At 43.8% G+C, this 23480-nt stretch overlaps 1 protein-coding gene across 5 annotated transcripts in view; it reads left to right on the top strand.

Annotated features, from left to right (window-relative positions):
* Positions 1–23480, top strand: part of LOC100451088 (ankyrin repeat domain-containing protein 18A-like) — a 69335-nt gene that overhangs the window by 41750 nt on the left and 4105 nt on the right. For 2 of the 5 annotated variants that reach the window (XM_054519668.2, XM_054519666.2), the window contains exons 14-20: positions 95–306; positions 1658–1880; positions 4214–4259; positions 5281–5334; positions 6138–6552; positions 7938–7978; positions 8132–8283. In XM_054519668.2, coding sequence (XP_054375643.1) covers positions 95–306; positions 1658–1880; positions 4214–4259; positions 5281–5334; positions 6138–6151 — 549 coding nt within the window. In that variant the 3' untranslated portion in view covers positions 6152–6552; positions 7938–7978; positions 8132–8283. Of the gene's footprint in view, positions 1–94; positions 307–1657; positions 1881–4213; positions 4260–5280; positions 5419–6137; positions 7979–8131; positions 8284–23480 lie in introns of those variants that run through there. The other 3 variants (XM_054519665.2, XM_054519664.2, XM_054519667.2) reach the window with 2 other exon arrangements.

Below are 23480 nucleotides of genomic sequence, written 5' to 3'. Positions count from 1 at the left end.
GCTCTTCGAATCACTGATTCAAAATGAAAGGCAACAAACATATGGTAATTAACTTATAATTGTTTTAAAAGTGTATTCTTTTCATTTGTTTTAGGAAAAAGCAGAATATGAAAAACAATTAGAGCAGTTAAACAAGGATAATACAGCTTCACTAAAAAAGAAGGAACTCACACTTAAAGATGTGGAATGTAAATTCTCCAAAATGAAAACTGCTTATGAAGAGGTTACAACTGAATTAGAAGAATATAAGGAAGCCTTTGCAGTAACATTGAAAGCTAACAATTCCATGTCAAAAAAATTAACGAAGTAAGTCAAAACATATACTCATAGAAAATGAATTAAGCCCATTAATTTGTTTTGAAATCATAATTTTTAGTGAGATGGCTTCAGGAGATCAGTAGGAAGTGAATGCTAATTTGATAATGTAATTTGGAAAATAATGTTAGTAAATAATCCTACCTTTAAAATGTTCATCAAGGATAGTTTCTGTCTCTCTTCTCTTTTTTTGTTTTTGTGTGGCTTTTTTTCCCCTGAAAAGTCTCATGTAGTTAACCTGACCTGTTAGTTTTTTTCACTAAGTATTTTTGAAGCTTTATGATTAATAAAGTGATCTTCTTATAAAATTACTTGTCAGAATTTCCCTAAATGGGAATATTAATGAGTTTAATTTATTGTTTGGTAGATCACAACCTAAACCCAAAGTGTCAAGTGATACTGCTACTCTGGGCACATCCTGGCACTCAGGCAGGGACTGTTTGAGTGTGATCTTTAGGTGTTATCACTAGAGGGTGCCTCAAGAAAGACTCTTGGTGTAACATTTTCAAGGTGTTACATAAAGGCATCCTTGTGAAAGAGGGAATATTATCACAGGAATGAAAAGAAGTGTAATCCACAAGGTGGTTCAAAAACAACACCTTGTTCAGCCTGAAGGGGTGTGTGGAAGCAGAAAGAACAAGCCCCACCTCCAGTGCCTTGGTCACAGTGCTGGGGGCTAATTGCCTTCAGAGATGCTTTAGTTCTTTTTGATCATCAACCAACCAGTCTAGTTCTCCCCCAGGAGTTGCTGCTCTGAGTTATTCCTCAGTGCCAAATACTTAAGTGTTCTTAGGTAATAGGGGAAATGTACAAGGGTGAAACCTGAAACTGGTTTACTAAACACAAGTATTTCTAGATTATTTTTGTTCATTTTAATTTTCTTAATCTACATTATTTAAGGAGTACAACATGATGTTTTCATATAATTATTTATAGTGAAGTAGTTCTTATAGTCAAGCAAATTAACATAATCATTTTCCCACATAGTTACCCTTTAAATACAGGTATTTCTAAAGGAATCTTTAGAATCTCATAAGTAGAGCTATTTTAGAAGGCAGCTAGGTTACCTGTTGAGCCGTACATCACTGATAGCCATTTCTCTTGCCTGTCTACTTTGAACTGCTTGTTCAAGAAATCACCTTAGAAACACATATACTTATTTAGAATGATTTTAAAATTACCGTTACTTACAAGAGGTATGCTCTCACACATCTTCGTGTGAAAACACTGTTTAACGGGTAATTTGGTTTACTCTCAGGGCAACTTTTTTAAAAATGCAAGTCGTTAAGAATCATTCAAGGAAAAATCAAATACTAAGCATTTGTCTTTGCTCTCTTTACAGATCGGATAAGAAAATAGCAGTGATCAGCACCAAGCTCTTTATGGAGAAACAGCGGATGAAATATTTTCTCAGCACTCTTCGTACAAAGCCAGACCCAGAGTTACCTTGTGTTGAAAATCTTAATAGTATAGGTCTTGACAGAAAATATATTCCCAAAACGGCCATAAGAATTCCTACTTCAAACCCACAGACTTCAAATAACTGCAAGAACTCCTTGAATGAGGTTAGTTATATGACCATTTCTCTTTTGGGTTTCATTTCTTTAATATAATTCTTGTTTATAATTTGGTGAAATACTGAGTTGTTCTGTTGACTTATGCATGTTAAGTAAAGATTATAATTAGCTGTGTTAACACAGAAAGGAAATGGAAACTTTACATTTTTTAATTCCCTGGAGCTCTCATTTTCAAGAGACACACATTTGCTAACTTTATTCAATAAATGTGGTTAAACTGACACATTTAAAATTTCTTTAAAAGCTGCATTTAAGTTAGGTTTTAGAAAATGCATGTTATTGCCTAATAACTGATGATATACTTTGAAACGCTTTGTCTTACTCTACTTGATTGTAGTTTGTCTGTGGTTCATATCACTTTCTTTTTTTTTTTTTTTTTTTTTGAGATGGAGTCTCGCTCTGTTGCCTAGGCTAGAGTGCAGTGGCATGATAGCTCATTGCAACCTCCACCTCCTGGGTTCAAGTGATTCTCCTGCCTCAGCCTCCCAAGTAGCTGGGACTACAGCTGGGTAATTTTTGTATTTTTAGTAGAGATGGGATTTCACCATATTGGCCAGGCAGGTCTCGAACTCCTGACCTTGTTATCCACCCACCTCAGCCTCCCAAAGTGCTGGGATTACAGGGATGAGCCTCTGTGCCCAGCCCATACCACTTTTAAAGTTTCTTTGCACCAACTTAACTCTTTCCACCCATAATCACAAGTGAATGACAGGCAACCAAACACTTAACAACATATAGATATTTATTATTTAATAGAACCCAAAATAAGTGCATTTTATGAATTAAATAAACAAAACACTGAAAGGTTCATTTCCATTTTTCTGTTAAAAGCTTTGTGCTTGGCCAGATGTGGTGGCTCACACCTGTAATCCCAGCATTTTGGGAGGCTGAGGCAGGCGGATCACCTGAGGACAGGAGTTTGATACCAGCCTGGCCAACATGATGAAACTCTGTCTCTACTAAAACTACAAAAATTAGCCAAGCGTGGTGGCAGGCACCTGTAATCCCACATGCAGCAACCCCATTACTATACTAGGGGTATACCTAAAGGAAAATAAATCATTGTAACAAAAAGATGCATGCACATGTATATTCATTGCAGCACTATTCACAATAGCAAAGACATGGAGTCAAGCCAGGTGCACCCAAGGTAGATTGAAAATCCAAGGTAGATTGGAAAATTCCATATATACCAAATACTATGCAGCCATGAAAAGAACAAAATCATGTCCTTTGCAGCAACATGGATACAGCTGGAATCCACTATCTTAAGCAAACTAACACGGAAACAGAAACCAAATATCTCATTTGCACTCATATGTGGGAGCTACACATTAGGTGCCCATTGACATAAACATGGGAACAATAGACTCTGGGAAATAAGAATGGGGAGGGACAGAGTGGGCCAGGGTTGAAAAACTGCTTCTTGGGTCCTATGCTCACTGCCTGTGTGATGGGTTCAATTGTACTCCAAACCTCAGCATTCCTCAATAGATTTTTGGAAGAAACTTACACAGGTACCACTTTAATTTAGAACACAAACTAGAAAAAAAAAAAAAAGAAAACTTTACATATTTTTTTCAGTAAGTAAAGGATATAAATTTCTTTTTAAGAAAAAATTTATTGAAGTAAAACATGGATTAAACTTTTATAAAGGACAGTTTTGCTAAGAATTTCAAAGCAATGCATTCATTGCAAAATATGACTTTAATTGTTTAACCTTTTTTTCTTTTTTTTTTGAGATGGCATTTCACTCTGTCACTAGGCTGGAGTGCCATGGCATGATCTCGGCTCACTGCAACCTCCACCTCCTGGGTTCAAGCCATTTTCCTGCCTCAGCCTCCTGAGTAGCTGGGACTAGAGGCATGCACCACCACACCCAGCTAATTTTTGTATTTTTAGTAGAGATAGGGTTTCATCATGTTGGCCAGCATGGTCTCGATCTCTTGACCTCGTGATCTGCCCACATTTGCCTCCCAAAGTGCTGGGATTACAGGCGTGAGCTGCCATGCCCGGCCATTGTTTAACCTTTGTACTAATAAAACACCACCTTTCTAAAATTATGTATATCCAATAGACCAATATTATCTATTTTTGTCAGATTACTCTAAACAGCATTACACAGATACATCCTCTATTATCTAAACTTAGAATAAGTAGAAATTTTACTTATGTGATTATTTTTCTATTTAAGCAAACTTCGTGTTATGTCTAGTCACTAAAAATACTAAAGGTCACATTTTGTAAGTGATATATTAATCTTATGATAATGTCTCTTGTTTAACTTAAACATTATTATTATTTTTTTTTACTTGTTTTAGATGGAGCTGGACTGTGTAGAACAAATAATTACAGACACAAAGAAAAGTATGTTGCCAAAATGTATTAATTAAATTTAGGTTTATTTTAGTAATAAAGTGTAAATAGCAAATGGCATTCCTTTTCATTGTTGGGTTAGTAGACACTACGTTCAGTATCTTTCTTACACACATCTAATGAAAGATGTGAAAATAAAAACTTTCACAGTGAAGAGTATACTTATGCACCATTAATCATCATGTTCCATAGCTTAAAAAATTTCCAAGAAGTGGATCTATCTCTTTTTTATTGGCTCTACAATTTGTTTACTTTTGCCATCCTCATGGAACTGTCAGCCAGCACACTGAAACGATTCTCCAAAAACAAAGGCATCAATTGGCTTACATCTGTTCTCAGGAAAAGTTCCAAAAATTTCACCATGAAATAAAAACACCCACGTCAGTGTAATTCTTGTCAGGTTACTCAGCCTTGTCTCTCGCCACTTACTGCATTCTGCCCTTTGCTCTAGCACCAAAGTGGACAGAGTAGAACTCCGCAGGGCTCTTTGTTACCTCAGGATCTTTGCCTTCGCCTCTTCCCTCTATCTGGCAAGATTTTCCTCATCCTTCAGTCATCAACCTATGTATCCCCTCCACCAGAAAGCCCATGATATTGACACAAAAGTGGGATAGATGTCCCTTCTGTATGTTCCAGTAGTGCCCTGCTGTATACCTGTCATGGTATCTATGACTCTATATGGACATTACCTGCCTGTCTTTTAGGTTATAGCATATGACTGTTGGGAGGTGGACCATGCCATCTTCATCTTGTAATTCCAGTGCTGGCTCTAGTACCTTAGCACGTGGCTGTTGAATACATGAATGAAGAATGAAAAAGCTGTGATATTTAACCACAATTGGAATTAATGCCATGTGTAAATGATTTAATAGTAATTTTGTATTGTAATTTCACGTACATATTTCTCATTCTTATTAACTCTGATAACGTTCTCAACTCTACATTTTAAACTTACACTTCGTTAACTGAAATGTTTTAGGTAAAGAACATAATCCTTTCTTTTTCTTTCCAGCTTTTGCTGTGATGGGCACTTGCTCCCGTCTACTTTCTTCTCTAGAATCCGCTGGTAAGCCACATCTAATGAAGAGAATATTTAACCATAAAATCTTAAGGAAAAGTTGTATGATTTAAAAGATCATGAAACTTTATTACTGGGCTATTTACATGAAATTTTAATGGTTTCTCATAAAATATAAAACATCACAATCTTTACTAAAGTAGAATATTTTCATATCATATATGATGTATATTTATGTTATTTTAAATGATGTTTTTTAGCCTCCTTAAGTTTTAAGTGGATCTTGCAAATGAACACCAGTATTATTGAGTTTGGCCTACTCAAATTGCCTGAATGTCAGCTGTTTAAACAGCCAAACAACCAAGTCATCATTGATCCTTTAGTAAAGGTCATTGAAGGCTTCTTTGCATTTTACAGTTTTTATTACCATATATAGTAGGAGACTTAAAGAGTATCGCCAGGTTTGTCCATACTAATGTTACGATTTTCTTTTTGTAGTTCAATAGTATTTTGTGTGGAGATACTTTGAAGCTCTGTAAATATCTGGTTACTCCTCAAAACCCACTAGATTAAGCATTTCATGGACGACGTGTTTGAACAAGTATTACTGTGATGGTTGCCAGATGATTATTTTTCTTATTCTCTTCTTTGTTCTACATGGAGAAATAAAACCAATAAATAAAGGAGAAGGGAAAGCTCATGATTCTGGTGCTCCAGTTCCCCAAGATTAGGCCAGTGGTAGACATTTCAAGCTGACTTTATGTCTTTTTGATTTGTCCCCATTACTCTGTCAGCACTTTTTGACTTTCTGGCACAAGGTGTTCTAAACTAATGTTGTATTTTCTCTGCAGCAGCCCGAGAATGAGTAATTTTTCTTAGAAGCAGAGTTGGAGCCACTGAGGAAGCACAGGCGAGCCCTTCCCATCACGCGCTCACTAGTCCCCAACAGAAGAACCACTGCCACATCCACTGAAGTACCAAGAAACTAGCAAAGGGCCTTCTAGCTGTCTGGGGACAGTCCTCATGTGGTCCCTGGCTCAGCCTCAAGGGTTCTTGATTTGTCTCCCTGCAGCCTCTGTGCTGTGTCTCTAGATCAGGGCTCTGCAGGAAGGGCCCTGGGAGACCCAGCAGCACAGGGTGTCTTGTCTGCCAAATGTCCCTCCCTTCTTCCCACTCTGACACTCAGGAATAGGGAAGATGGCATGTCCAGGCAGAGCCAGGCTACCTCATTGTCTCCTCTGAGATGGGCCCAGAGGGCCTTGCGGGGTGAGTGTGAAGCTGGGTACCTGGAGCCTGAGGCTGACTCTCTCCCTGTGTCTTGGAGGAGAGGCCTTGCGGCCCAAGAAAACCCCCAGGGCCTGACCCCTGGGCACACATGCAGGGAGGGAGGGTCTGTGAGCTGATGGCGGCATTGTAATGAGACTTTGAACACAGCTGCTCGAGGGCCTCATCAGTGGACCATGGTCAGAGATGACCTAGCCATCAGGACCTGGTCAGTTGAGACCTGATCACAGGGACCTGGTTAGCGGTGGCCTCCTCAGTGAAGGCCTCACCCAGTGGGTACCTTGTGACCTAGTCATTGGAAGCCTAGTCAGTGGGGAGCTGGTCAGTGGTGGTCTTATTAGTAGGGCCTGATTGATTGGAATATAAACAATAAAAAACTGGTCGGTGGGGTGTATTCAGTATATTAGGGGTCTGGTCAGTGTGGGGCCTTAGTGGCTTGGAGCCTGGTCAGTGAGAGCCTGGTCAAAGGGGGCTCAGTCAGCTGGGGACTGATCCATGGAGAATTATTCAGTGGGGGTGAGGTGAGCAGCAACCTGATAAATTGTGATCTTGTCAGTGGGAACCCAGTCAGTGGGGACCAGGTCAGTGGGAAATTGGTCAGTGGGGTCTGGTCCATGAGGCCTACTAATGGGGGCCTGGTTAGGGAGACATGGTCAGTGGGGACTTGGTCAGTGGGACCTCGTCAATGGAGGAGTGCTCATTAGGGGCCTCGTTGGGGGCACCTGGTCAGCAGGAACCTGGCCAGTTAGCTGATGTGTGACCTCAGGCAGGGGGTTTGTCTGTGGAGTCTCCTTGCCTCCATCTGTAGGGAAGGTGAGTCAGGCACCCTGGAGGGTGGCTGGAAAGAGAATGTGAGAAGATGTGTTGAATTCAGCGCTGCTTGGCAGACCTCCAACTTTACACATGACCTGAGTTCCACCTAGAGAGGGTGCCAGCCCTCTCTGCTCTGCTTGGCGCCCCTCCTCTGTCTGCATCCCCAAGACCACCCTCGGTGGGGAGGGCAGAAATTGGGGAGCACCTGTGGGAGGCTCTAATCCTGGCCCTGGGCCCTGGTGGTGACAGTGATGAGGACCTGGGTGCACCTGTGAGTGGAGCAGCTAGGCCCGGCCGGAGAAGCAAGACAAACACACCCATATGTACACACACACACACACGCATCCATAAACACAATGCATGCACACATGTCAGTTCAGGGGATAGAGGACACTGACACTGGGCCCTCTTGACCCAAGCAGGCTCCCGTTGTGGTGGGTTGTGTCACCCCACGATGTCACTCTTGCTGAGTTCCCATCGCCTCTGTGTTTTGGAGCAGTTAGAGACACACAGCAGTCTCTGTGAGTGGCTCTGCATGAAGGATTGTTTTCTAGGTGAGAGGCACATCTCAACATAGCTGACTGATCAGACTCAGGTGAGTGGGACCTGCTCTCTTCTCTTCCTCCTGTCTTGGGGACAGTCACTATCAAGTGGGTGATTTTGGCCTCTGGGCAGCTACTGAGGGTAATCCCTGAGCACTCACCAGGTGCCTGTTCTGTGCTGACAGTCATCTCATTCATCCTTGCAGCAATTCCATTCTGCATCTCTTCTGGACACCCCCAGGACCACCAGGACAACCCCATCATGGCCCTGTCACCAGGCCCAGTCTGGCTCCATGATAACCAAGACGCAGGTCCAGAGACAACCGCCCTACTTGGTGCCTGCATCTGACCCCCCTTGGTGGGTAGTGACCAGCACAACATGGAAGAAGCCAGAGCAGCATGCAGCCAGCTGCCCTGCAGCCCCAGATAGCACCTGGGCCTTGGGAAGTCATTCTCAAAGGGGAAGCTGGAAACTTTGATGTCCCTGGAGGGAAGGGTGAACGTGGCATCCGAACAACCCTGGCAACCAGCAGCATCTTCTCATCCAACCTGTTGGACAGAGGCCCCCTGCTAGGGAACGAGATCCATACCTAAAGGGTCCTGGCCCAGTCAGGCCTCATCCTGGGCCCTGGGAGGGGAGGGGCACTATGGGCCCCCCAGCAGCAGTCAGCATTACCACCCAGGGGACTCAGCCTTCTGTGGCCCTGGGAGGGGAGGGGCACTATGGGCCCCCCAGCAGCAGTCAGCATTACCACCCAGGGGACTCAGCCTTCTGTGGCCCTGGCCAGAGTTAGAATTTGGCCCAAGACAGGACAAGCTCACTCAGAGCAGGGTGTCGGTACCCGGGACCTGTGCATGCCAGGCAAGGCCAAGCTGGCTCAAAGAGCAACCAGCCACCTCTGCAAGGGTGTGCCTGGAGCAGGTGGACCAGCCACCAGCCTCACCCACTCAAGGAAGCAGGGGTGGCCAGGTTCCCACAGCCTGAGGGGCTGCCACTTGACGGCTGATGGAGCAGAGGCCTGAGGAAAAGCAGATGGCACTGGGGTCCTACCTCCAGGGCAGAATAACTGATTTACCCTGACTGGCAGCGAGTGAGGCTGGTGGCTGGCCCGCCTGCTCCTGGCACACCCTTGCAGAGGTGGCTGGTTGCTCTTTGAGCCAGCTTGGCCTTGCCTGGCATGCACAGGCCTCAGTGCAACCACTGTGCTGCAGATAGAGACACATAGAGGAAATGAGCAGCAGGCTCAGGAGCAGGGTGTGCGCTGCCTTTGGGGCTCCAGTCCATGCATGAGGGCTCCTACAGCACTGTGGGCTTCTTGGGTGCCACGAGGCAGACCACAGGCCATGTTGAGAAGGACTCCATGTTCAAGTGCAGAAAGGGCCCAATCTGGTGGATGAACCACACGGCCAGCTTCTGGGTGCAGGCACAGTGCCACATCTTCCATCACTTCCTGATGTGTCACACCAGCACTGAAGAGACAGCCTGGAGACAGGGCAAGAGGAAGGCTGAGAAGGATGAGATGGTGAATTCCAGCTTCTTCCTGACCCTGAGCCCACCCCCAAGGTGGCCCTCAACCTTTAAGAGTGGGAGAGCAAAATTGACGGCTTCGAGTGCTTCACCAAGAAGATGGACCACAGGGCACTCAGCTCAACTTCTCAGCCAATGAGTTGACATGCAAGCAGATTATGGTGACAGGCTTTAAGAAAGAGCATCAGAAGGTGGCCAGTTCTTCAGCCTCAGCCAGGTCTTGGAGCTGGACCAGGCCATCACTTCACTAGAGATGCCTTCAACACCGTCGGTGAGCTCTTTGCCAATCAGCCCATCCAGGAACTGGACCCAGTCATGGACCTGTTAGTGCTGTCTCAGGGACACCAGGTCAACATCCCAGACATCATCCACATACACAAGGAAGCTCTTACCAAAGTCATGGAGAGCAGGCAACATGTGGCAGAAGGGAAGACCGAGGTGCAGAGGCTGATGATGTCAGAATCACAGGAACAGCATTTCTTTGGACACTGTGGCTGAAATTCACCACTTCCATCCAATTCCAGTGAGAAACATGGACTCACAGTTGCAGCATTTCTTGCAACAAGAGATACTATTTTTTCAAAAGGTCACCCAGGAATTGATAGTGTTGAATGACTAGATCCTCGACTGTGCACTGTTTCCAGTTCAAGGATGCTTTCTACAGCAGAATAATAACACTAGCAAAGAGCTGATGCCAGGTATTGACAGTAGTACAAGGATGGCTTTGTTCTCAATTGAAACTCGGCTGAATATAGAATTGTGTAGGAAACAGTTAATATGGCGATAGAATAGAAACAGTAGCAAATGTGACCTAAACCATGCTATGAATTCCTACACTACCATTGTAACTTTTGAAAGAATGATACCACTTAACTTTATTGCTTTTTGAAGTACGAATATTTTAGTGTATATGCTGTAGACCTCAAACCCTGTGAAGAATCTCAAATAAGCTGGCTGGATAAAGCCTGCTCTGGATGTCTTTATATTCAAAGATTGATGATGCAATTTGAGTATGTGTCCCCACCCAATCTCACGTTAGATTATATTTCCTAATGTTGAAGGTGGATCCTGGTCTAAGGTGATTGAATCCTGAAGGCAAATCTCTCATGAATGGTTTAGCACCATCCCTTTGCTACTGTCCTCACAATCATGAGTGACTTCTCATGAGACTTGGTCATTGAAAACTCTATGTCACCTCCCTACTCTGCACGTTTTCCTCTTGCTGTGTGAGACAACTCACTCTTTCTTTGCCTTGCACAAAGATTGAATGATTTCTGAGGCCTCCCAGAAGCAGAAGCCCTGTGCTTCCTGTCCACCCTGCAGAACCATGAGCCAATTAAACCTCTTTTTCAAAATGAATCATACAGAAAATGGCAAATGAGGACTGGAGCATTGCTATAAAGATACCTGAAAATGTGGAAGCAGCTTTGGAACTGGGTAATGGACAGAGGTTGGAAGAGTTTGGAGGGCTCAAAAGAAGACAGATGGATGAGAAAGTTTGGACCATCTTAGAGACTGGTTAAATGGTTGACCAAAATCCTGAGAGAAACATGGACTGTGAAGGCTAGGCTGAGGAGGTCTCAGATAGAAATAAGAAGCTTTCTGGAAAATGTCTTCCTTTTGGATTTGGAAAGCTTACACAATGCCTGTACCACCATTGTACCTTAGAAGTGGTGATCTTGCATTTTATTTCAGAGGCGTATAGGCAAAAGAGGCTGTAGCCTTGACTCAGATGAGACTTTGGACTTTGTAACTTTGAGTTAATGCTGAAATGAGTTAAGACTCATGCTGGCAAGGCATGATTGTATTTTGCAATGTGAGAAGGACAAGAGATTCGTGGGGTCAGGGACAGAATAATATGGTTTGTCTCTATATCCCTATCAAAACCCATGTGGAATTATACTCCCTAACGTTAGAGGTGGGCCTAGGTGGAAAAAGATTTAGTCATAAAATGGTGCAGGTAGATCTTTCACGAATGATAAGGCACCATCCCCTTGATGCTGTCCTCCTGACAGTGAGTGAGTTTTCATGTGATCTGGTTGGTTAACAGGCTGTGGAACCTCTTTCCTCACTCTGTCTTCCTCCTACTCCTGCCATAGGAGACAGCTCATTGTCCCTTGGCCTTCTGGTATAATTAGGAGGCTCCCTGACTCCTCCCAGAAACAAAAGACACTATGCTTCCTTCACAGCCTGCAGAACCCTGAGTCAATGAAACCTCTTTTACTTAGGATAATACAGAAAATTAGAACTGCAGAGAGGAGCTGCGAAATGTCTTCAAGGCCTTTTTCCATTTGTCTTGGCCATTAGCACAGGGCTTCTTTGTATGCAAATTTCTGAAGTCTTCTTGAATGTTCCCCCTTAAATCGGGTTTTGTGTTATTACTACATAGCCAACCTGCTATAGAGAGACCTGAAAAAGTAGAAGCAGGTTCAGAAGTGGGTAACAAAGATTGGGAGGGTTTGGAGGGATTGGAAAATGACAAAAAGATGAGGGCCTGGTGGGAGTGATTTAATCACGGATGGGAGGCAGGTGGGGTGGAAGGAAAAAGGTGGGCAGGGTGGGGAGGAGTAGGCTGGCTGTAGGGTGGTGGAAGGGTGGGGTGTAGTGGGAGTGAGGAGTTGCCTGCTGCAGAGGCATAGCCTCATGGACAACTGCTACTAGGGCAGTGCACCTGTGGCTTTGCAAGTTTTAGCCCCCACGGCTGCTCTCATGAACTGGGCTACTGTTGAGTGCCTGTAGCTTTTCCACAGTGGGGGTGCAAGCTGTTGGTGGGTCTATGAATCTGGCTCTGCCTCTGCAGCAGGCTTCTGCCTGGAAACAGCGGGAGGTGGAGGTGGGGGTTGCGGGGGGCAGATCCTTCACCAGTGGTTAAGCACCATCTTCTTGATGCTGACCTTGTGATACTGAGTTCTCATGAGATCTGGTTGTGTAATTGGGTGGGCATGTCTTTCCTCTCTCAGTCTTGCTTCTACAGCTGCCATACGAAGCATTTCCTTGCCCCTTGGCCTTCTGGTATGATTGGGAGGCTTCCTGAGTCCTCCCAGAAGCAGAAGCCACTATGCTTCCCTTACAGCCTGCAGAACCGTGAGCCAATTACACCTCTTTTCTTTATGATTGTACGCAAAATTAGTGCTGTGAAGTGGAGCTATGAAATGCCTTCAAGGCCTTTTCCCCATTGTGTCGGCAACCAGTACTCAGCTTCTTTTCATGAAGATATCTGAAGCCTTTGGGAATTTTCCACTGAAAATGGACTTTTCTTCATTTACCACATTACCAGGCTGTGAAAAAGATATCTGAGAATGTAGAAGCAGGTTCAGAAGTGGGTAAAAGAGAGAGGTCGGGAGAGTTGGGAACACTCAGAAGACAGCATGATGAGGAAGACTTTGGACCACTGAAAATAATTGTTAAATACTTGTGATCAGAAAGCTGACAGAAAGATGGACAGTGTAGGCCAGAATTAAAAGGTCTCAGATGAAAATGAGGAACATCTTGTGAACAGGAGCCAAGGTTGCATTTGATTGGCCTTAGCCCTGGAGATCTCTGAAACTATGAACATGGGGGTGACGATTTAGGATGTATTTGGTGGAATGAGCATCTAGGCAGCATAGCTCAAGAGGTGTCCTCTCTACGTCCAACAGCCTGTGTTCTTATGTGTGACCTAAGAAATGACCTCAAGTTGCAACTTCTATTTAAATGAGAAGTGGAGCTCAAAAATTTGAAAAATTTGCAGCCTAGCCAAGTGGTCAAAAAGGAAAGCTGATTTTCAGGGGGAAAATTCAAGAGCACTTAAAGTATTTGCATAAAAAAAGAGCCCAGTGCAAATAGCCAAGACTATGGGGAAAAGGCCTTGAAGGCATTTCAGAGACCTTTGCAGCAGCCCTTGCTGTCACAGGCCCTGGGGATGAGGAAAGGATTGTTTCCTGGGCCAGCTCCATGGCCTGGCTGCTGTGTGCATTCTCAGGACACTGCTGCCTGCATCCCTGCCGCTCCAGCTCCAGCCATGGCTGAAAGATGCACAGGTACAGCTTGGGTCACTGCTTCAGAGGTGTCTCCAAGCCTTGATGGCTTCCACATAGTGTTAAGCCAGGAGATGCACAGAGCAAGAGACTAGAGGCTTGGGAGCCTCTGTCTAGACTCCAGAGGATGTACAGAAAAGCCTGGGTGTCCAGGCAGAAGCCTTTCCAAGAGGCAGAGCCTCATGGGAAACCTTTACTAGGGCAGGAAAGAAGGGACGTATCAGGTTGAAGCCCTCACACAGGGAGGCACCATCCTTCAAACCCCAGATTCATAGACCCTCCAACAGCTTGCCCCCTCAATGTGGGAAAGCTACAGACACTCAACACCAGCCCCATCCATGAGGGCAGCTGCGGGGACTGATCACTGCAAACCCACAGGTGGAGATCTGCCCAAAGCCTTTGGAGCCCAGCCCTCACACTCCTGTGCCATGGATGTGGGACAAGGATTCCAAGAGGATGATTTTGGAGCTGTAGGATTGAATGACTGGCCTACTGGGTTTTGGACATTCATGTATCCTGTGAGTCCCATCGATGTTTTGTTTTTGTTTCTGGCAATTTTTCTTCTGTTGGCTGGGAATGCTTACCCATTGCCTGTACAATCATTGTACCTTGGAAGTAGTTAACTTGCTTTATAATTCAGAGACTCATGGGCAGAAGGGACTGTACCGTTGTCTCAGATGAAACTTTGGGCTGTACACATTTGAGTAAATGCTGGAATGAGTTAAGATTTGGGGGACTGTAGGAGAGGCATCATTGTATTTTCCAATGTGAGAAAGACAGATTTGCAGGGGCAGGGACAGAATAATATGATTTGGCTCTGTGTCCCACTGATGTGGAATTGTAATGGGAAATGTTAAAGGTGGGGGCAGGTGGAAGGTGATTTAATCATGGTGGAGAGTGGAGTTTGGAAGGTGGGGATGGTGGGGCGAATTGGGGGAAATTATGGCGGGGTTGGGGGTGAAAGGCAGGGGTGGGGGGCAGATCCTTCACAAATGGTTAAACACTGTCTCCTTAATACTGTCCTTGTGATAGTTCTCTTCATGATTTTGTGGCTGTGAGATTGAATGAATACTGTTCTGCTGGGTTTTGGATGTGCTTGGGCCTGTGGTCCCATTTGTGTTTTTTCTGGGAAATTTCTTCCCTTTGGATTAAGACAGCTTACCCAATACCTGTGTCATCATTGTACCTTTAAAGAAATGAGCTCCATTTTAACTTCAGGGACTCATAGGCATAAGAGACTGTAGCCTTGTCTCGGATGAGACTTTGAACTTTTTATACTTGAGTTAATGCTGGAATGAGTTAAGGATTTTGGAAACTGTTGAAAAGGCATGATTTTATTTTACCCTGTGAGAAGGACATGAGATTTGGAAGGGTCAAGTTCGGAATGCTATGGTTTGGCTTTTTTTCCCTAGAAAAGCACATGTAGAAGTGTAATTCTGAATTGTGGAGGTGAAGCCTAGTGGGAGGTGATTTAATCCTGGATGGGAGGAGGGTGGGAGTGTAAGGAAAAAGGGGTAGGGAGAGTGGGGAGGAGTAGGCTGGCCATAGGATGGTGCGTAGTAGGAAGGGGGAGTAGCCTGCTGCAGAGGCAGAGGCAGAGGCTCATGGAAAACCTCTACTAGGACAGTGCACCTGTGGCTTTGCAGACTTTAGCCCCGTGGCTGCTCTCATGGGCTGGGCTGTTGTTTAGTGCCTGTACCTTTTCCATACTGAGGGTGTGAGCTGTTGTTGGGTCTGTGAATCTGGGGTCTGGAGGATGGTGGCCTCCTGCATAGGGGCTCCAAGCCCATATTTTCCTTCTGCACTGCCCGAGTAGAGGTTTTCCAAGAGGCTCTGCCTCTGCAGCAGGCTTCTGCCTGGAAACAGTGGGGGGTGGAAGTGTGTTGGGGGGTGGATCCTTCACCAATGCTTAAGCACCATCTTCTTGGTGCTGACCTTGTGATACTGAGTTCTCATGAGATCTGGTTGCATAACAGGGTGTGACACCTCTTTCCTCTCTCTGTCTTGCTCCTACTCTGGCCATATGCAACATTTTATGGCTGCTTGTCCTTCTGGTATAATTGAGAGGCTTCCTGAGTCCTCCCATAAGCAGAAGTTACTATGCTTTCTTTACAGCCTACTGCAGAACTATGAGCCAATTAAACCCCTTTTTGTTATGATCATACAGAAAATTAGTACTGCGAATTGAAGCTATGAAATGTCTTCAATGACTTTTCCCCATCACATTGGCTATTAATACTGGTCTTTTTAATGCAAATATCTGAAGCCTTCTTGAAGTTTGCCCCTGAAAATGGACTTTTTTTCCTTCTACATTGCCAGGCTGTGACAAAGATAGCTGAAAATGTAAAAGCAGGTTCAGAAGTGGCTAACAGCCAGAGATCGGAGAGTTTGGAAGAGTTGCAAGAAGACAGGAAGATGAAGGAAAGTTTGGACCATTGTAGAGACTTGTTAAATACTTGTGATTAAAATGCTGACAGAAGGAGGGACAGTGAAGGCCAGGCTTCTGAGGTCTCATATGAAAATGAGGAACTTACTGGGAAGAGGAGCCAAGGTTACTTTTGTTTTGCTGTAACGAAGAACGTGGCTGCAGGGTGACCTTGCTCTGGAGATCTGTGAAACTTTAAACTTGAGGTTGATGATTCAGGGTGTATCTGGTGGAATGAACATCTAGGCAGCAAATCTCAAGACGTGTCCTCTCTGTGTCAAACAGCCTGTGCCCTTGTGTGTGACTGAGGAAATGACCTCAAGTTGTAACTTGTATTTAAATGACAAGCAGAGCTCAAAAGTTTGGAACATTTGCAGCCTGGCCAAGTGGTCAAAACAAAAGCTGATTTTCAGGGGGAAAATTCATGATGGCTTCAAAAATTTGAATCAAATGAAGGCCAGTGCTAATAGCCAAGGCAATGGGGGAGAAAGCCTTGGAGGCATTTCAGAGATGTTTGCAGTAGTCCTTGCTGTCACAGGCCCTGGGACCTAGGAGAGAAGAATGGTTTTCTGGGCCATCCCCATGGCCCTGCTGTTGTGTGCACCCTCAGGATACTGCTGCCTGCATCCCTGCAGCCCCAGCTCCTGCTCCAGCCTTGTCTCAAAGATGCACATGTACAGCTTGGGACACCGCTTCAGAAGGTGCAAGCTATAAGCCTTGGTGGCTTCCACATAGTGTTAAGCCAGTGGGTGCACAGAGCACTAGTTCAGAGGCTTGAGATCCTCCATATATATTTTGGAAGATGTATGAAAGTGCCTGGGTGTCCAGACAGAAGGCTGCCAAAAAGGCAGAGCCTCATGGGAAACCTCTACTAGGGCAGTGCAGAAGGAAAATATGGGGTTGGAGCCCCCACACTGGAGGCCACCATTATGCAGACCCCAGATTCATAGACCCACCAAGAGTTTGCACCCTCCATGGGTTAAAAACCCCAGGCACTCAACACCAGCACAGCCCACGAGGGCAGCTGCATGGGCTGAACACTGCAAAGCCACAGGTGCAGAGCTGCCCATGGCCTTGGGAGCCCAGCCCTCACGCCCTTGTGCCCTGGATGTGGGACAAGGATTTAAAAAGGATGACTTTTGAGCTGTGGGTTTGAATAACTGGCCTGCTGGGTTTTGGACTTTTCATGGAGCCTGTAAGTCCCATTTGTGTTTTGTTCTCTCAGGCAAAAATCTTCCTTTTGGCTTGGAACTCTAAATGCCTGGACAATCACTGTACCTTGGAAGTAGTTAACTTGTTTGTATTTCAGAGGCTCAGGGACAGAAGAGACTGCCTTGTCTCAGATGAGACTTTGGGCTTTGGACATTTGAGTAAATGCTGGAATGAGTTAAGACCTTGTGGGACTGTAGATAAGGCATCATTGTATTTTGCAAAGTGAGAAGTACATGAGATTGGGGGAGGCAGGGACACAATAAGATTTGGCTGTGTGTCCCTACAGAAACTCATGTGGAATTATAATCGGAAATGTTAAAAGTGGGGCCAGGTGGAAGGTGATTTAATCATGGATGGCAGTGGGGGTTGGAAGGTGGGGATTGGGGAGGATGGGGGGATTATGGTGGGGGTGAGGGGTGAAAGGTGGGTGTTGGGGAGGATCCCTCACAAATGGTTAAACACTATCTCCTTAATGCTTTCCTCATGATGGTGAGTTCTCACGATGATTCTGGAGCTGTAAGATTAAATGGATACTGTCCCGCTTGGTTTTGGACTTGCACTGGGCCTGTGATCCCATTTGTGTTACTTTCCTGAAAAATCTCTTCCCTTTGGATTGAGAAAATTTACCCAATGCCTGTATCATCATCATATCTTGAAAAAAAGAACTCCCTTTTAAATTCAGGGACTCATAGGCAAAAGGGACTGTAGACTTTTCTCAGATGAGATGTTGAACCTTTTACATTTGTGTTAATGCTGGAATGAGTTAAGGCTTTTGGCGACTTTTGAATAGGCAAGATTGTATTTTACTCATTGAGAAGGATATGATATTCGGGGGATCAGGGTCAGAATAATATGGTTTGGCTGTGTGTCTCTGCCAAAACACATGGGAAATTGTAATTCCAAATGTTGCAGGTGTGGCCTGGTGGGAGGTGATTTATTCCTGTACTTGAGAGGGCTGGAGTTGGAAGTAAAAAGAAGTGGGTAAGGTCGGAGGAGTAGGTTGGCTGTAGGGTGGTGTGAGGGTGGTGGGTAGTAGGAAGGGGGAGTAGCCTGCTACAGAGGCAGAGCTCATGGAAAACCTCTACTAGGGCAGTGCACCTGTGGCTTTGTAGGCTTTAGCCCCCATGGCTGCTCTCATGGACTGGGCTGGTGTTGAGTGCCTGTAGCTTTTCCATACTGAGGGTGGGAGCTTTTGGTGGGTCTATGACTCTAGGGTCTGGAGGATGGTGGTATCCCGCATGGGGGCTCCAAGCCCATATTTTCCTTCTGCACTGCCCTAGTAGAGGTTTTCCAAGAGGCTCTGCCTCTGCCTCAGGCTTCTGCTTGGAAACACTGAGGGGTGGATGTGGGGTATTGGGTGGATCCTTCACCAATAGTTAAGCACCATCTTCTTGATGCTGATCTCCTGATACTGAGTTCTCGTGAGATCTGGTTGTATAACAGGATGTGGCATCTTTTCTCTGACTTGCTTTTACTCCTGGAATATGAAACATTTCATTGCTGCTTGGCCTTCTGGTATAAATAGGAGGCTTCCTGAGTCCTCCTAAAAGCAGAAACCACTTTGCTTTCCTTACAGCCTCCAGAACTGTGAGTCAATTCAACCTCTTTTCTTTATGTACATTCAGAAAATCAATGCTGTGAAGTGAAGCTACGAAATTCCTTCAAGGCCTTTTCCCCAATCTTTTGGCTGTTAGCACTGGGCTTCTTTGATGCTAATATCTGAAGCCTTCTTGAAGTTTTCCCCTGGTAATGGACTTTTCTTCTTTTATCACATTGCCAGGCTGCAACAAAGATAGCTGAAAATGTAGAAGCAGGTTCAGAATTCGGCAATGGCCAGAGGTTAGAGCGTTTGGAGAGCTTGGCAGAAGACAGGAAGATGAGGGAAAGTTTGGACCATTGTAATGACTTGTTAGTTGTGATTAAAAGGCTGACAGAAGGATGGACAGTGAAGGCCAGGCTTAGAAGGTCTCAAATGAAAATGAGAAACTTACTGGGAACAGGGGCCAAGGTTTTGTTGTTTTGCCTTAGCAAAGAATTTGGCTGCACAGTGTCCCTGCTCTGGAGATCTGGGAAACTTTGAACTTCAGGGTGAAGATTTAGGGTCTATCTGGTGGAATGAACTTCTAAGCAGCAAAGCTCAAGAGTTGTCCTACCTACATCAAACAGCCTGTGGTATTATGTGTGACCAAAGAAATGACCTTAAGTTGAAACTTATATTTAAATGAGAAGCAGAGCTTAATCCTTTGGAAAATTTGCAACCTGGTAAAGTGGTCAAAAAGAAAAGCTGAATTTCAGGGAGAACATTCCAGAAGACTTTGGATATTTGCATAAAAAAGGAGCCCAGTGCTAATAATTCGAGACAATGGGAAAAAAGGCCTTGAAGGCATTTCAAAGACCTTTGTAGCAACCCTTGTCACTGGCCCTGGGGCTTAGGAAAAAAGAATGCTTTTTCTGGGCCAGCCCTATGGCCCCACTGCTATGTGCAGCCTCAGGACACTGCTGCGTGTACCCCTACATCTTCATCTCCAGCTCCAGCCATGGCTGAAAGATGCACAGGTACAGCTTCTGTCACTGCTTCAGCAGTGCAAGCTCCAAGCCTTGGGGGCTTCCACATAGTGTTAATCCAGCAGGTGCACACAGCACAAAACTGGAGGCTTCAGAGCCTTTGTCTAGACTCCAGAGCATGTATGGGAAAGCCTGGGTGTCCAGGCAGAAGCTTTTCCAACAGGCAGAGCCTCATGGTAAACCTCTACTCAGACATTGCAGAACCAGCATATAGGGTTGGAGCCCCCATAGAAGGAGGTGCTATTTTCCAGACCCCAGATTCATAGACCCACCAACAGCTTGCACCCTTAGTGTTGAAAAGCTATTGGCACTCAACAGCAGCCCAGCAATTGGGGGCAACTTTGGGGAAAGACCCTGTCATGCCACAGGTGCTGAGCTGCCCAAAGCCTTGGGAGCCCAGCCATCTCACCACCCTGTGCTCTGGATGTGAGATGTAGTTTCAGAAAAGATTGTTTAGAGCTGTAGGATAGAATGAATGGCCTGCTAGGTTTTTGACTTGCATGGAGTCTGTAAGTCCCATCTGTGTTTTGCGCTTCTTTCTGGCAAATTTCTTCTTTTTGTCTGGGAATGCTTACCCAATGCCTGGACAAGAATTGTACCTTGGAAGTAGTTAACTTGCTTTGTATTTCAGAGGCTCAGGGATAGAAGGGACTGTAGCCTTGTCTCAGATGAGACTTTAGGCTTTGGATATTTGAGTAAATGCTGGAATGAGTTAAGACTTTGGGGGACTGTAGAGAAGGCATCATTGTATCTTGCAGTGTGAGAAGGACATGAGATTTGGGGGTCAGGGGATTTGGAGTCTCACTCTGTCACCCAGGCTGGAGTGCAGTGGCACGATCTAGGCTCACTGCAAGCTCCGCCTCCAAGGTTCATGCCATTCTCCTGCCTCAGCCTCCCGAATAGCTGGGACTACAGGCGCCCACTGCCACACCTGTCTAATTTTTTGTATTTTTAATAGAGACAGGATTTCACCGTGTTAGCCAGGATGATCTCAATCTCCTGACCTCATGATCTGCCTGCCTCGGCCTCCCAAAGTGCTGGGATTACAGGCGTGAGCCACCGCACCTGGCCAAACCTTTTTCTTTATAAATTACCCAGTCTCAGGTATGTTTTTATGAGCATCATGAAAACAGACTAATACAAGATCCTTTGGAATTGTCTGAGTTCCTAATTTGTTTGGATATTAACTTCTTATCAGATGTATAGTGTGTAAATATTTTCTCCCATTCTTTAGGTTGTCTTTTAATTGTATTGATTGTCTCCTTTGCTGTGCTGAAGCTTTTAGTTTGATTTACTCCCATTTGTCTATTTTTGCTTTTGTTGTCTATACTTTTGGTATCAAATCTGAAAATTTATTACCAATACCAGTATCAAGGAGCTTTTCTCCGATATTTATGTCTAAGAGTCTTACAATATTGGTCCTATGTTGAGGTCTTTCATCCATTTTGAGACAATTTTTGTATGTAGGGTGAGATAAGGGTTCAGTTTCATTCCTCTGCATGTGGATATCCGGTTCTCCCAACACCATTTAATAAAGAGACTAAACTTTTATCATTGTGTAGTCTTGGCACCAATGCTGAAGATCAATTGATTGTAAAGGCATGGATTTATTTCTTTCTGTGCTCTCTATTCTGTTCCCTTGGCCTACAGTCTGTTTTTATGCCGGTACCATACTATTTTGATTACTATAGCCTTATAATTTAGTTTGGAATAAGGTAATGTGATGCTTCCACTTTTGTTTTTTCTGCTGAAGGATGTTTTGACTGTTTGGGGTCTTTTGTGGTTGCATACAAATTTTATAATTGCTTTTTTCCATTTCTTTGAAAAATTTCAACCCCATTGAAATTTTGATAGGGGTTGCATTATATCTATAGATCACACTGAGTAATAGGGATATGTATCTTCTTCAAATTCTTTCATCAGTGTTTTATAGTTTTTGGTGTATACAAATTTTACTATCTTATTTAAATTTATTCCTAAGTAGTTAATTTTTTGATGCTATTGTAAATGACACTGTATTCTTTCAGACAGACTCTCACTCTGTCGCTCAGGCTGGAGTGCACTGGCGTGATCTTGGCTCACTGCAAGCTCTGCCTCCCCGGTTTACGCCAATCTCCTGCCTCAGCCTCCCGACTACAGGTGCCCACCACCATGCCCGGCTAATTTTTTTGTATTTTTAGTAGAGATGGGGTTTCACCGTGTTAGCCAGGATGGTCTCAATCTCTTGACCTTGTGATCTGCCCACCTCAGCCTCCGAAAGTGCTGGGATTACAGGCGTGAGCCACTGCACCCGGCCCGAGATTGTTTTGTTAATTTCTTTCTGGGATACTTCACTGTTAGTATATAAAAATGTAACAGGTATTTTTAATGTTAATTATGTGTTCTGCAAATTTGCTTGTTTCTTAATTTTAACAGTTTTTAATTCGAGACTTTAGAATTTTCTCTATATAAGATCATGTCATCTTCAAATAGAGACACTTTCACTTCTTTTCCAATTTGGATGCCTTTTATTTCTTTTTCTCACCTAATTGCTCTGGCTAGGACTTACAGACTTTTTCAGAAACCCCCCAGAATAATCTAAGGGAGTCCATTGTCACTAGACCTGCTTTATAAGAAATCCTAAAGGGAGTTCTTCAAACTGAAATGCAATAAGACTAATTCGCATCATGAAACCATATGTAGTTATAAAAAGTCACTGGTAAAAGTAACTATACAGTCAAATTCAAAATATTCCTAATACTGTAATGATGGAGTATAATCACTTTAACTTTTCAAAGGTTAAAAGACAAAAAATATTACAAATAAATATAACTACAAAATAAACAAAGAAATAAACGCTGACATCAAAAAAACATAAAAAGTGGAGGGGAGTAAAGTGTAGGGTTTTGTATATGATTGAAGTTAAGTTGTTATCAACTTAGACTATTATAACTACAATCATACATTTCTTAATGTGGATATTTTCTGAATAATGCCTCATTATGCAATTTTGTCATGGTGTGAATATCATAGAGTATATTTACATAAAATTAGATAATACCACCTATTACACACCCAGGCTATATGGTATAACCTATTGCTTCCAGGCTACAAACCTGTACAGCATTGTACTATACTGAATGCTGTAGGCAACTGTAATACAATGATAAGCATTTGTGTATCCAAATGTATCTAAACATATAAAAGATACAATAAAAATGTTACAACCTTTTGGGGCCACCGTTGTATATGTGGCCCATCATTGACCAAAACATCCTTATGTGGCACATGATAGCATACAATGTTTTATGTAAGCCTCATGATAATCACAAAGACAAAACATGTAATAGATACACAAATGAGAATTTTACCACATGTTTAAAAAAGAATTAATACAAAGACACAGCAAAGAATCAAAGTATACCACTACAGAAAATAATCAAAGTAATAAAATCATGCACAGCAAGAGAGAAATACAAGAACAAAAAAACTACAAAATGCCTATCAATAGTTACTTTAAATATCAGTGGACCAAATTAGAAAAGACACAGAGTAGCTGAATGGACAGTAAAACAAGAACCAAATATATGCCGCCTATAAGAGACTCACTTCACCTTTAGAGACACACATAGACTGAAAGGAAAGACAGGGAACAAAAAAAAAGAAAGAGTAGCTATTCTTACAACAAACAAAATAGACTTTAAGTCAAAAACTGTAACAAGAGAGAAAGAAAGTCATTATAGAATGATACAAGGGTCAATTCATCAAGAGGATATAATTACTACAAATATATAATATTCTCCCAACTTTGGAGCACCTAATTATATAAA

This window comes from Pongo abelii, chromosome 13 (genome assembly GCF_028885655.2).
Source record: "Pongo abelii isolate AG06213 chromosome 13, NHGRI_mPonAbe1-v2.0_pri, whole genome shotgun sequence".
Taxonomy (NCBI): Eukaryota; Metazoa; Chordata; class Mammalia; order Primates; family Hominidae; genus Pongo; species Pongo abelii.
Note: the sequence above shows the minus strand (reverse complement) of the source record. Positions and strands in the feature narration are given on the sequence as shown.